Raw genomic sequence first — 15,000 nt, forward strand, 5'->3', positions numbered from 1 at the left:
AATAGTCATGTTTTGGTTGGAGTGATTAGGAAGATTAAAATGGCGTGCAACTGGTTTTGAGGCATCTGTGTCGTTTTTTTCTACATCTCGTAGGTGTTCGCGAAAGCGGTCCGCCAATCTTCTCCCTGTTTCGCCTATGTAGATCTATGTAGATCTTTTTTACCACAGTTTCTTTAGAAACTAAAATTTTCTTTGCGTTTGTAAACTGCTAATAGGATGTCCAAACTTTCTGCTCGCAGGTTATCAAAAGGAATTAAATTAGAAAGATATTCTTGTGACTTTGCAAGGAGAAATACGATTGCTGTCTTAACATGTAGTAAAGAATGTGTGAAGTACTGTTAAAAGATCGGTTATTGTGATATTCGTTCTGCCATAAGGGTGGTTTTGGTAAACGAAAGCGCCTTCCGGCCTAGTGAGAGTGAAATAAGGCGGTTTGCGGTATGTTGAACCCCCTAATTCTATGCCACTTCATGGGTGCAGTCCATAATAGATCCCTTGGTATTTGGGGCTTAAAATTGACATGATTTTACACTGTAGGTCGAGACATAAATCTTGACGTTCTTCGTGTGCAAGGATACCGCCATTTCTGCAACAAGCTTTGGAATGCTACCAAGTTTGCCCTCAGTGGCCTGGGATCTGATTTCTCCCCAAAGCCAAGACAAGAGGTGAGATACGAGCAAAGGGCGGATCACTGTCTTCTCCAACTTTTGACTTATTCGCAGTTTATTCAGTAGAAACTGGTCTTTTAACCCCCTGGTGGCCTCTCGTGGGAATTAGTTTAAGTCATTTGCTTTCGTTAATTACTTATTCTATTGTCCCTTTACACCCTATGATATCATTGCCCAAGGTTGCCTCCTGCTCCATCAACTAATCCTTAAAATTCTCTTCTTTACTTAGCTCATAGGTAACGAGACCCTGGAGGACCGCTGGATTTTGAGCCGGTTATCTTACGCAGTAAAAACGGCGAATGAAGGCTTCAGAGACTATGACTTCCCCGCAGTGACGACAGCCATTTACAACTTTTGGCTTTATGAGCTGTGCGATGTTTATTTGGTAAGACAGTCCGAAAATGCTGAAAGGAAAATAGTGACCTAATAGGTAAAAGGATCATGCCTCTAAACATAAGGGGAAGAAATGTAATCATATTTTATCACAGCAAATGTAAGCAGAATTTAAAGCAACCAAAGCTAACACTAAATTGATTAAATTACATCTTAAGAGTGTTTCAGTGTAGGCGTGTGAATTTAAAGGGCGATTATAGTACGCTTCGGTTTTTCTCTTCCAAGATCTCTTCAGCTTCAGAAATTCAACACGGTGGCCTAACAGTTTATGAATCCGCCAAAATATGCCTGTACACTTAAAAGAAATTACATCTTTTTTCTTTCGATTTCAAAACTATGTTGACTAAACACTAAGGGGCCCAAGTTTTAAGCCTTAGTTTCAAAAAGGCATTTGTTCATTTTGACTGGAATTTTCCTATTTAATGGTCCGGCATTACTAAATGACGTCAAAGACTCGCTTGTTTATCACAAGTTTAAGAATGCAATGCCGTTTGTACGCGAATGAATTAATATGCAGCACGGGAGTTTCGGGCTTTCAGATTTTTAAACTCGTGTTTTGCATACATAATAAACTGCCTTTAGACGTTGAAATTTTAAGGGAATGTCGTCACTTTTCCCTAGCTCCAACCCTCCGATGTCCAGTCGATCCGTTTTGAGCGTGAGTAAAGCCTGGTTTCCATATGATCTGCAGCGGTCTGCGATCAGTCTGCGACACGATCGCAGATAGGTCTACCTATCTGCGAACATTTGACCCCGGCGTTTGCGGCGATCTGCGGCACACGATCTGTATGATCGGGAAAGTTGAATCTAGTTTTAATTTCCCGACCATTGCGACGCTTCCGATCAAGACAATTTTTAATGAAAACTCGTGTCTGATCTGTGTCTTATCGGCGACACACTATTGTTCGCCTTGAAACACGTGTCATGTCGTGTCCAATCAGACTTAAGTTAAGTGCTTGGCGCCATTTTGTTGGAAATCCTCGAGCGCGCCTTTTTCTCCTCGCTTCGCAGATGGTTCGCAGAGGATGAGTGGTACTCTTGTCTGCGATCGCTTTAGATTAAATGGAAACATTTGCCTCCGATAAGACCGACGTAGACAGCTTCCGATCGTGTGACTGCAGACTGTTGCAGATCATATGGAAACCAGGCTTAATGGCGGACCGTGAAATCCAAAACTTACACTCAAAGTAAACAGACTTAGAATAAAAATCAAAGCTCAAAATTTTGCAGGCAGGTGTTAAGCAAACACACTTTCAAAATCTGACGAAAAATAGGAAGTGATTTTTTGATCATCATCATGGTACCACTTTAAGGAGATGGTATCATGCAGTTCTTTTAACTATTGTTGTTGCATTGCATTGCATTGCATTGCATTGCATTACAGGAATACCTCAAACCAGTGCTACAAAAAGGCAGCGAAGAGACTATTACCACAGCACAAAACACTCTGTATCCTTTTTCTGTTAGTGTGTTTTGGTAAACTCGTTGTTTTTTGATCGATCATGAGATGCCCCTAACGTACTAACAAACTAACTTGCTAGCTAGCTAGCTATGGGTAACCAACCACTTAATGATAGGGAAGGGTTACGTTTTTGCAAACTTTGGCCGTGTAGAACTTTATATTTCAACCGAATTAACTATTGTAGGGTAATGTGAAGTGCTGTTTTCTACCCAACTTTGCCAAATAAACCACTCACTAATAGATTGATTTTGTAATTAACTCGATGAATGAAGCGGTTAATTTCTAAAGAAACTGGTGCTGCGTCTGCGTGGAGTGAAGCTCAGTCACTGTTCTCCCCTGGAAATATCTTTAAGGTCTCCTTGTCTGTGCTGCTGTTTGTTGATCGTCACCTTGGCTTATCGATCACGCATTAGTGAATTCCAACAAACGCGCAGCGTGAAGCGACCCTTCTATGGTGCATCTTCGTGTAAAAGCCAGTCACTGTGTGTAGAACTACCGTGAAGACTAAATAATCGCGAAATCACTGAAACGCTTCATTAGAAATTCCTCTATTTTTGTCCTCATTTCAACTTAGTCAGAAAAACTGTTATTTTTCTTAACATCAAAAAGGTACACGTGTTTGGAAAATGGTTTGATTCTTCTCAGTCCATTCATGCCTTTCCTGACTGAGGAGCTGTACCAACGGCTACCGCGCAGGACTGCTGACGCGCCACCAAGTATTTGCGTCACACCCTACCCAGAGGAGGTGAGTCTTTTGTTGCACATGACTCAGGGAGGGAAGGATAGTGCTTTTTTCTTATCGTTGAAGGGAACCTCCACTAAAACAAAAATTAACGTTAAACCACAGAGCACAATGTTTACAATCAAAATAGTTCTAGCTTTTTCCAGTGATAGCGTTTGTATCCGAAATAAGTGATAATGTCCTTTAATTTGTACTTGGATTAAACAAGTTGAACAAGTAATCGTAAACCAGTTGGTAGTTGCAGGTAAAGTATACCTTAATAAAAGTGTCCATTGCTGTTACAGAGTTTACCGGTGGAGACGTTATGACACTTTGACTCCGAAGATGGGTTGTCGAAACGGCAGTCAATGTCATCCCAAACAGTCCTTCTCAGGACTGCACTCTCCCTGACCGTCGTACTCCACTAAACTATTAATTCTGAGAAGTTATCCTTTCTCCTCAAGAAGAAGCCTGTTTTCTTTTGCATTTTCGCAACTGACAGGCTTGGAGAATAGAGAAGTTTTGCGGGGTCGAGACTGACTGTTTAATCAGTATACGCTGCGGTTACTTTGCTAGTAAACTCTACTGTAAAGAAATGCGCGGACACTGTTGTCTCGATCGACGGTCAGGAAACATAACAGGGAGCATGCGCCTTAAATACCTCCGTCCGAGATCGTGGACGGCGGTTAAATGGAAGCGAATTCAAACCAAGGGAATAGGTTTTTCTGCCTCCTGCCCGTCGGCTCAGCAAATGCAACTGAGAGAAAAGAGACCGTTTCTAGGAGGGAAAGTAATCCGATTTACAACAGTCTATTTTTGTAACGTCAGGTACGGCTAATTTACTGTTATTTTTCTTGCAGCGTCCATGGAGTGATGCCATGCTGGAAGACGAGATGAACCTGGTACAGAGTATCGTGAAAACAATCCGTTCGATTCGACAGGAGTACAACTTGACCAAAGCAAAACCAGAAGGTATTCACTGTTTAGCACACGCTTTATAATCTGAAAGAAAGTTAATAATTAATCGTTTGTATGGAATGTGGAAAATCTTTACTGACGCGGGACACTTAATAATTCGTGTTAGGTAACGTTTGTGCATTTCTGGGTGTAAATGAGTGGTCAGCGCTATTACTGCTAGTCTCGTCATTTCAATCATCTATTGATCACGGCTCAACCGAGCATCCCATCGGCTATAACTAAGTACTCTCGTTCATCAACATAATAGCCTATTGTTCATTTCCTATTGTGATGTTTTCTCGGTTAATGAATGTGTCTGCGTGTTCACTTTTTGTCGAAATTTTCGTTGTTGGCTCATTATCCATTAGCAATAGCTATAAAACCATTGTCTGTTAAATTGCAATTGTTATACTTAAAGAGTGATTAAATTAGAAAGTCATAAAAAGTGCCCCTTCACTCTGCCCTGCTTTGGATGTGGAAGCCAGTTCATTGCGAGTCTTTGATTTTACAGTATACGTGGTTTTCTCCGAGCGGTCTCTGGCGTCTACCGTCAGCAAATACACCGACACAGCTTGCACCCTGAGTTCTAGTGAAAGGTAAATTCTCAGTTACCGTTATGCATATTTATATCTTTAATGCGATCAAACTGTTACCATATGCAACATCTTTTCTCCAAAGTAGTTTGCCTGCAGCCCTAAGTAAAAACCGGGAAAAACGATGCAATAATAATGTGTGGGCACGTTAGCATCTTATGTTGGATGGTGTCTTTTGTTCGGTGACTGCGGGCCAACAGAACACGACTTTTTAAGACGCAGACGGCAACTTTTAGGTTGTCTTCACACAACCACATTTATATTCCTAAGTAACGTTTCTTCTTTAGAGCTGAAGTGTTTAAAAATCTGGGAAACAATACTGTTGTCCTGGCATTTGAAATGTTTATTTCCAGCTGCCGTCCGCGTCTCAAAAGCGTCGCGTGCATTAGCTCCCTAATACTTTTGATACCGTTCAGCGGCGTGGCATTCAACATGATCACACATCAGATGTTGACTAACAGTAGAGAGATTTAGCATTGCGTAAGACCGTGACGGAAAACGGCAGACTACTGTCGGTTATAAAAGCTTGAAATTCCTCTAATTGTGACTTGCCTGACTCTCTTTTGATAAGGTGATCTATATCTGTAGCTAACAGGCAAGAAATCAGCTGAAATCAAAACCTTTGTTTGAGTTTTGGCAAAATGTAAGTTTCAGTCTGTCGCTTTCCGTTTGCCGTAAACGCGCTAGATCTCTCTCGTATTGCAAAGCCAGAATTTGCTGAGTAGAGAATAGCACTGAAGGAAGCAAATAAAGCAGTCGCAAAAACACCTGTTCTAGCCGCCCTAAAGTAGGAGAAAGTTCTTTACAATAGACCTTTCTCGGTAGCTGTCTGATTACGTGCTATTTGCTTGTAGTATTCATGTAGTTTGTGAAGAGAAGCCTCCCCGAGGATGCGCTGTCGCGACTGTGTCAGATAAATGTGAAGTTCATGTACTTCTCAAGGTATCGTATTGGATCCTAAAGTGGGCACCATGATGAAAAAATCACTTCCTATTGTTCTTCAGATCATTTTGAAAGTGTGTTTGCATGACACCTGCATGGCAAAATTTTGAGCTTTGATTTTTATCCAAAGGCTGTTTACGTTGATTGTAAGTTTTGGATTTCACGGTCCGCCATTATATACTCGCGTTCAAAACTGACCGACTGGACCTCAGAATGTTGAAGCTTGGGAAGAATGACGTCATTCACTCAATAGCTTAAAAATTCAGCGTGTTAACGCAGTTTATTATGTATGCCAAACACGAATTTAAAACTTAAAAGCCCGAAACTCCCGTGCTGTATATAGAGCGTTTTCACATGACGTCACGGCGGCCATGTTGGTGTTCCAAAACAAAGAAAATGGCGGCCGTGATGGTGTACCAAACTAATTGAACTCTATTTCTATGCAAATACTTGCTATTGTTTCAGTGATCTAATATGGCTGCTTGTCACGTGAGTTAAAACGGCTCATTAATTCAGTCGGGTACAAACGCAGTGCATTCTTAAACTAGTGAGTCTTTGACGTCACTTCCTCCTCGATCCAGCTCCCTCAAGAATGGCGGACCATTAAAGGGGCACAGTCGTGCTAAATTTGATGTTTTTACGGAGGTCGAAACTACTGTAGGTAAAAATCTAAATTAGTTCAACATTCCTGACAACAATGAGAAGATGTGAGATGTATCTATGGCACAAAGAGCTATTCGTAATTAATTTTTGCCAACTCGTTCTGAAGACATCGTCTCCACACTGGCCAGTTTTTTCAAGTTTCAATCCATTACCCTCTTCTGCATCCTTGGCCGCTAACAACGAAGAATAGCTTCAGTGCACTTCAGAGGTTATTGGTAACAAAACTACAGCATTATTTTTTGGTCTTCATTGATGCAATGACGTCTTGTAGTGTTTTGAAGTTTGACTGAAATAGCGTGACACTGCCCCTTTAAATAGAAAAATTCTAGTTAAAATAAGCAAGTGTCTTTTTTTAAATTAAGGCTTAAAACTTGGGTCACTGTGTTAGGGTTTGAAATCCAAAGAAAAAAAGATTTGATTTTTTGATCATGGTACCACTTTAATGCAAAGACTTCTCTAAGCTAGGCTGACTGTGTTTGGATGTTCACTCGGTGATTTCATCTCGTGCCTACGTGTACATTGGTTTTGTTTTTGTTTTTTTGTATTCCGTGTCCACTGAAAACGCAAGTTGAATGTTAGCGTGTAATTGACATGCGTTACCAGGTGGTGAACTTGCGCCGGTACGAAAGTCGTCTTGGTCTGTCGTTGCGGTATCATGGCCCATACCTTCCAACCAAAGTGTTAGTTTTACTCCTTATAGCCAAGATTTGTGGTATGAATTAACCAAGTTAAACCAAAAAGAAGCAAGCTTGCTTTCCATTTTAAGTGATTTAAAAACCCGAAGATCGTTTTTGATCGGTAGTTTCGGAAACTTAAAACTATCAAGAAGAGCATGTAGTACAAAACGTTTCCTACCACTGATCTACAAAGAAACTGGGTGGAGCATCTGTTGTTCGAAGAGAAGCACGATAAAATCGCGGTGGCCACCTTGCTGGGACCACACTGAGTCGAGAGGAAAACCGTGTGGCAATGTTGTAAAAACCACTTTCAAAGTTTTCCGCGTAACATCGAAGGAGGTTCCTTTTTCAACCATAACTTCACTTCACTACGCAACTTTAGTGTGGAAGTGGGCCCAACAAGATGGCGCTGCATGCTTTAGTTTTGACATGCAGGAGAGTATTGGTTACTCGAATCAGTCCTTTTTTGAGATCAGCCGGTTCTCTTAGACAACTGTGCCATGGCCCCTTAATTCCGACACAAAGTGGTAAATATACCTGTTGTTTCCCAAAAGGAATTTTGGTTGTCGGGGAAATAGTAATACATTGTTGTAGTTGTTTTTGATAGCAAAAGGCGTGAAAACAACACATCGGCTTTCGCACACTGATTTCATTTCAGCAACAATTTGACTCACCGGAACCCTATAGCAGTTGTGGGAAAATCCGTGCGATTATTTTGCTGGAAGCACGTAGATAAAGGTGCCTTCCGAATTTTTCCCGATTAACATTCGCTTCCTGTCGTTTTTAGGGCCTGGTGGACGTGGCAAAGGAAATTGCGAAGTTGGATGGAAAGAAGGAAAAACTAAACGGCCAACTTGCAAAGCTAAAAGAAGCCATGGAAATAACCGATTATTGCTCAAAGGTACAAGTCAATACAAGATTTCAGTTTCTAAATGACACCGATAGTTTTCTCAAGTTTAGAAAATCATGTTTATGTGATTTTTTGCGCGTTTTCAGGTACCCGAGAATGTTCAGCAACAAAATACAGAAAAGGTTTGTTGTTTTTTGTCGTTGATTTGACTTGTACACGTTTACCAAAATACTAATTTCATGCTTTCGTGTCTTTCAATTTCAGCTCAAACAGTTAGAAACAGAACTTGCAAAGATAGGCAAGGCGCTAGCTTCATTCAAAATGGCAGAATAAGGGAATTCAATCGTCAATTAATCAAAAAATTTCAATGTTTCAAAAGTGTAGGAAAGAACATTAAAATTTTAGTTCGTTTAATAAAATTGAATGTTATTCTGACGAACATCTGGACGTTTTCGTACTTAAGGGGGTTGGCCGCATATTAGAGAGAGGTGACAGCTTGAATGCTGGACATGCTGTTAACCAAACAATGTCAACGTTTGTAGTTCAACTCTGCAGTACGGAATTGTTACATGTTGCAGGTAGAGTGAACAAAATTCCTTCTTCTTTAACTTTCATAGCGTCCCTCATGGAACTGTTTTAACTGGTAATATGAGGAGCGGAAAACAGCCCTCTATTTCTGTCACGTCGTTTTTACAGACCGATTTATTTTTAGATTAAATTTCCCGCGAAATGACACTCCCACAGGAACCCGATGACCAATCGCAAAGAACTAACTCGACGTCATAGCGTCACCGAACCGGAACTGCCTTTGTTTTTTCTTGCGGAAAAGGTGGTCTAAAAATAGCTCAGTCTGTAAACTTAGTATGATAGTTGTTTGCTCCTAGTCATGGTCTTTTGGTAATGTTTGATAAATGCCCGATCTAGGATGGTGGGGGCGCTTTGTAGAGAGAGGGTTGTCCAAAACAAAGTCTGATTTGACAGGGCATCTGTTGGATACAAAACGCAAATACGATTGTTTGCGGTTTCGGTTTCAACTTCTCTACATAACAGACGTCTGTAAATCTGTAGTTGTCCCCTTTTTCGTCCCAGAGGGTTAGACAGAGTAAAATCTTCGAGTGTCACTCCAAGAAGGGGAAGGGTTTAAGAGATTTGAGCTATTTTGAAATTCTCCTCATTGGAATTGTGCTCAAATTCGATGACCTAGTTGCTCTGCTTCTCGTTTCATCCTAATCGACCCCTATTACACTTTTTAACTCCTGCATGTCAGTTTCGAATACTGGCCACTTCCAGTTCAATTCCAAGTACGAAATTGTTCAGATCGTACTAGGTCTTACTTTTCTCCTTGTTTTCGTAAGGTGAACTTTTCACTTTGGCTTGCTTCGAAGAAGCTGAAGCAAATGCTGTCATCCCTGGTTTAGTATTCCCAGTAACTTAAATGACATCACATTCCTATGGACCTGTATTCACTTTTAGTTTATGCTGTAAAAGGTAAACTTAAAATGATGGAATATTATGGTCGAAAGGACTCTTGTTATCAAATGGGACAATCGTGACCAGCGGCCATATTGATATTTGCTAAAACAGCAAGGAATTTCAAAAAACGGATTCTACTTAGACTTATTAACAAAGCTGCCGAGACGTGATGAAAATTATCTACAGACCACAACAAAACGTACAAACAAGAAACTGTTCTTTAATTACGTCCTCCCTTTAATTTAGTCAATTTAAAATAAATTTTGGCCTGACAAAGGCACGATAAATAGGGTGTTTGGAATAATATATCTTACAAAGTTTTCCCTGGCAGCATTCCAGAGCAAATGTAATTCATAAAAGTTAATTTTAAGTGTGAAACACTGTTACATTTATCAGCCCTTGATTTGTTAAACCCTATTACAGCAACATCTAAAAATTTTTCCCTATCCCGCCTCCTTATCCAATCTGCTGTGCTCGAAATTTACCACTCCACCAATAACGACGTTTCCATCGGTGTTTTCGGTGTTTTAGGAAAAGACCTAAAAATAATTCTAACGTTCAAGAAAATATTACAAGAAAAAAGATGGTGGGTTAGTCCCTGCGAGTACAAAACATTTTTTTACTGTACAAATGCTTCAAAACCGTTAATATCTGTCATTCTACAGTACAGGTCGCAGGAATAGCATCACTTACACGCGCGTAAATTCGAGCAATATGGCGGATTTACACGTGAAATACACGCGCGAAACACGAGTAGTTAAGTGACTACGTCACGAACTATACAAATTCTGCGTGGTTACCTGTGCAATGCCGTGGCAACTTTAATTTAAAAAAATACCCTACTCACTGTTATTTTTACCTCTAGAACCACAAAAAATGGAAGCAGGCACGCGCAAATAGACATTCGTTTAACGGGCAATTGTCCGCGCGAAGCCTGTGCACGCTAGTGACGTCATCGAAAGGACAGGCCAGGTTGATCAAAAAGACCATTCAACCACGCCCCAATGTGTAACTCACACCTAAGAAATGAGGGTGTTGTTGAAAATTCGTCCATTTACGCAGGGTTTTCCTTTTTCCAAAATCAAGCCCACTCCTAACTTTACCACTGCTTTTACAAAAGAAATCTCTAGAAGCCCTTTCCAGCAGCATTTTTACAGGCAAAACCAGAGCTTAACAGCCGATTATAGGCCTCGTACAATATATTAGACAAGTACCCTTGGGAATGGTCATAAAAGTGCGAGTTAAATCTTATTAAGAACAAATATCCTGAGCCCGGTTGTTCGAAAGCCGATTAACTTAATCCAGGATTAGCGTAAACTTTTGTTTCATGTCACGGTTTTCAACTTTTTGGTGGAAGTTTCTTTTGCTTATATTTGTTTTTCAAGATTGACCTCTTCAAATGTAAAGTTTTACCGAATAGCATATGGGAGTCGAGACAAACTCCTTGCTTAATTTTTAATCTGGGATTAGCGTTGATCGGCTTTTGAACAAACGGGCCCTCGTCTGTGAAAAGGTAGTTGTGCGATCCAGGTTATTGGCTTCCGGTATCAGTAAGTTGGAGCAGTCCAACGACCCCCGTTGAAACCACACACAATTCTGTTGTAAAGCTGCTACAAATCTTCTATATTTTCAAAACTGAGGCGGCCCTGAAAAGCAAATATGTGTGAAATAGAAGAGGTTATTTACAAGTGTTAACTGAGGCTCTACGTAAAATGATGTAGTTGGATTGTTCCATTTGAAAGCCAAAAGTGGGTTCAAAGAGGTGTTCCCAACCTCTGAAGAGATATCTCAAAAATTGTTGATCTGGACATGTCAATACTAAGCTTTGTAGCGGTACTTAACTGCAGCTGTTTATATAATAAGCTCAAAAATGCACGCATTTTGATTGGTTCTCACCTATGATCTATTAGACAACAGTAGCATAGTTGACGTTATCATTAATTAACAATTATTCGCCGAAGGCGAAGTGATTATCGGTGAATATTCACCGAGACGAAGTCGAGGTGAATATTCACCGATAATCACAGAGCCTCAGGCGAATAATTGTTTTAGTATAAATACACAGGTGATTATTTCAAAAAAGAGAAAAAAAAACATTTCAACGCGAAATCATCTTCACTTACAGTGGCAAAACAACTACTGGCAGCCATTTTGTCCGTCGAGGTGATTATCGGCTGATAATCCGAGATAGCGAGCCAATGAGAGCGCGCGATTTTGTATAATCACCTGTGTATTTATACTAAAACTTTTAATTCCTTATTATTATATAACACAAATAGACTCCATGTTCCGTGTGTCTGTTCAGGAATAGATCACAGATGACGTCAAAATGTGATAAGAACATCAGTGGCTGTGCTTTCACGAGCTGTTTTTCAGGTCGCTTAGCGAGTGACAACCGAAAATTCCGTGAAAAGAGTTCCTTTCCCAAGCGAGTCGGCAAATTTCAATAGAATTGGCATTACATTTAAGCCACCAAACCAGGTAGCTTAAGCGAGTTGGCAATTACCTTCGGCCAACGAGGAGTCGTTTGTGGTTGTTCAAATCGGAAATACAACAGGCGTACCATTTTCAGGTGCTCTCTCCTCATTTAATCTTACCAGTGAAAACACGTATGATTTTTAAGTCGCTTAACAAAGTCTGCAAACAAACCAATTTCAGGAATGTTAAGGGAAACAATGGCTGTCGTGAAAACACGACCAGTCATACACTCTGCTATCGCCTCGTGTGCTACTTTTTTGTTCTCACCACATTGTGAAAGGGTTTTCAGCTGAGCCTGCTTGCGTCAGCTCATGATTCAAATGGGTCAACAGAAACAAATACAAATACCCCTAATTTCGCTCACCTTTCTCCCAATTCCTATATATATGGAATATAAATATACAACTCCTATTCACGAAAACTACGAAAATTATACACAAACGCTTTGATGGTCACTTAAATCCGTTTGTGTTGGCCTGTAGCTCCACTCGCGCGCGGACTCGAACGAGCGGGTGACGCATGCGTAAATGCCAAGCTCGTAACCCCCTCATTTTTCCTGATTTTGCAACTTTACTCGTTTATCTCTCTGCTTCCGGACGGTGAATTTTTTTCATTTTTTGCATGTTAGCTTAGATTAATTTAAAACGCTTGTCTCTCAAATTTAAAAAAGTTAGAGACACGTTTAAAAAAAAAAAAGGTTTTCCGAAAAACTGACCTACAGATTTTGTTGAATTTTAAATATTTTAGAGAGTATTTCTAACATTATCTGGTAACGCTGAATGGGAAAATTTCACCATCCCGTTTGTTTAAAAAAAGACATCATATGTTAATTTTAAGGCTCAAAGAAATGCCTAATATCGTTGCCATGGTAACGTTATTTTTAAGGAAAATATGATGTCAGAAATCTACAATGGGTACTTAATACCCTGGCCAAATTTCGTCTTGATATAATTACCCTAACTGTATCTAAGGACAAAATATGCTTATTTGTTTGAATAATGGAGAAAGTATTTCGAGCCTCCTTAAAGAAAGGGTGTCTAGTCGTTCTAGCGCTGGAGCGCTAATTGGGGACACTGTAAACTGAAATCAACAAATTAACACAAATCAAATCAAATGTTGGTTTTTGAGGAGAGAGAAAACCGGTGTACCCGGAAAAAAACCTCTCGGTGCAGAGTAGATAAAGTCTGCTTACGAGTCAAGTGGCCCATTAGGCAGGAGCTTATCCCGGTTTCTGTAGCATGATGCGACTAGGAGTATTTCTACTCCCCCCTGGATGGGATGCTAGTCCATCGCAGGGCATTAAATTCGCCGGTACCTATTTATACAGCTGGGTGGAGAGAAGCACCGTGAGAGTAAAGTGTCTTACCCAAGAACACAACAGTGTCTCCGGCCACGGCACGACCCGGACAACTCGCTCCGGAGTCGAGCGCATTAACCATGAGGCCATCGCGCCTCCCACGGTGCAGAGTAGAGAACCAACAAACTCAATCCACAAATGACGCCGAGTCTGGGAATCGAACCTGGACCACACTAGTGAAAGGCGAGTGCTCTCACCACTGCGCCATCCCTGCACTCCAATTAAAAAGAGAAATTACTGAACAGACGCACTGCAACATGGAATCTATTTGTTAATTGTTTTCATTTGGAGTTCCGTTACTTTCTCGTTTTGATTCCAATCTTATTATTATGAACAAAACGTACTTGCAGAAGGAGGAAAGCGAGAAAAAAATCCGGTTGGGTAGAGAATCTTGTTGGTTACTCACCCCGGTGAGGAAAGGTGTCAGCAAGTCAACAGTCACTTACCCGATCTGAGAATGTAACTTGCCAGTCATCATTGTCAAACTCTTCCCCATGCTGCTCAGGGTATTCCTCTAAAGCACAAAACCGGACGTCATCAGACCACATGGCTCGAAGTCTCTCAGCGCGCCTACGTACTCGGAACCTCGAAACACTTCTTTGCGGCTTTAGACTCTCTTCGTCCAAAACAATTTCGTCCGTTTGTTGGCGAGCGAAGTTGATGAACACCTAAAGATATATATAGAGTACCAGTCTTGATAAAAAGGTCGCTTAAACAAAGACGCCACCGAAAGATAGCTAAATTCGAAACTACGGAAATAACAGACATAAAATATGATCCTTTTAGCGTGTTACAACAATGTCGTTCCAGTCCAAAGATGAAAATTATCGGGAAAATATAAAGTGAAGGAAAAATTCTTACATTGTCTAGCGTCGTCTGACTAACGGAATAATCCTCTATATGCAAAGTTTCATAAGACGACTCGATATGGCCGAACACCTCGGACAGTTCCATCACACCAGAGGGGAGCTGGTATTGAACCATGTTGTGGTGATGTTCCTAAAAAACATTTAATCGAGATATAACTTTCAATATTAAGAGTTCCAACAGTACTGTGCTGTATCTCGCTGTTCAAGTCCGTCTTATAAGCAAATGGTTCTTGTGTTCAGAGTCTGAGTGAATTTTCAGAAGCCCACACTTAGAATGAACACTGATTGCGTTATCTTTGTGACGTTTACTGCCATAAAAACAACTAAGTGACTAGGTTTCAGAGCAAGTCTTGGTGCGAAACCATTTACCTAACAATGACAAATGAGTTGCGTTTTCATGCAAATCATACTGGTACTACTACTGGTACTACTGGTACTGGTACTAGTACTGGTACTGCCACTGGGAATTGTGTAGAAAATACAGCTTAGACCGCGCTGACAAATGGTACGAAAAACAACCTCAAAAGCTGGAAGAGAATAGGACATGTAAGATTTTGTGGGATTTTAACATCCAATGTGATCACGAAATATAACATAGGAGACTGGACTTGATTATAATCGACAAAGAAAAAAGAACGGCATTGATAATTGATGTAGCAGTACCTAGTGACAACAGAGTAAGAGAGAAAGAACTGGAAAAATTAATACGTACCAAGATTTAAAAAGGGAAATTATAAGAATGTGGACATTAAGACAAGTAGAAGTTGTCCTAGTAGTCCTTGGCGCTCTGAGGACTGTGCCAAAAAAAACTAAAGAAATTTTTGGAAAAGACTGGAATAGTGATACCGGTGGAAGTACTGCAAAAAAACTGCTCTACTTGGGACGGCAAGGATTCTT

The 15,000-nt window shown here is 40.5% G+C and overlaps 2 protein-coding genes across 3 annotated transcripts in view; one reads left to right on the top strand and one right to left on the bottom strand.

Annotated features, from left to right (window-relative positions):
- The window catches only part of LOC138022097 (valine--tRNA ligase-like), a 34,578-nt gene extending 26,233 nt beyond the window's left edge, over window positions 1-8,345 (top strand). The window contains exons 24-33 of the mRNA XM_068869122.1: window positions 538-665; window positions 898-1,053; window positions 2,446-2,510; window positions 3,133-3,268; window positions 4,105-4,216; window positions 4,713-4,797; window positions 5,649-5,736; window positions 7,864-7,977; window positions 8,073-8,108; window positions 8,191-8,345. Coding sequence (XP_068725223.1) covers window positions 538-665; window positions 898-1,053; window positions 2,446-2,510; window positions 3,133-3,268; window positions 4,105-4,216; window positions 4,713-4,797; window positions 5,649-5,736; window positions 7,864-7,977; window positions 8,073-8,108; window positions 8,191-8,259 — 989 coding nt within the window. The 3' untranslated portion in view covers window positions 8,260-8,345. The remainder of the gene's footprint in view (window positions 1-537; window positions 666-897; window positions 1,054-2,445; window positions 2,511-3,132; window positions 3,269-4,104; window positions 4,217-4,712; window positions 4,798-5,648; window positions 5,737-7,863; window positions 7,978-8,072; window positions 8,109-8,190) is intronic.
- Window positions 8,346-9,603: 1,258 nt separating this feature from the next.
- The window catches only part of LOC138022063 (ATP-binding cassette sub-family A member 2-like), a 78,521-nt gene continuing 73,124 nt past the window's right edge, over window positions 9,604-15,000 (bottom strand). For both annotated transcript variants that reach the window (XM_068869097.1, XM_068869093.1), the window contains exons 41-43: window positions 14,096-14,233; window positions 13,681-13,902; window positions 9,604-11,045 (exon numbers count right to left, since the gene is read on the bottom strand). In XM_068869097.1, the coding sequence (XP_068725198.1) occupies window positions 11,010-11,045; window positions 13,681-13,902; window positions 14,096-14,233 (396 nt within the window). In that variant the 3' untranslated portion in view covers window positions 9,604-11,009. The remainder of the gene's footprint in view (window positions 11,046-13,680; window positions 13,903-14,095; window positions 14,234-15,000) is intronic.

The sequence above is a fragment of the Montipora capricornis genome, chromosome 2 (assembly GCF_036669925.1).
Source record: "Montipora capricornis isolate CH-2021 chromosome 2, ASM3666992v2, whole genome shotgun sequence".
Taxonomy (NCBI): domain Eukaryota; kingdom Metazoa; phylum Cnidaria; class Anthozoa; order Scleractinia; family Acroporidae; genus Montipora; species Montipora capricornis.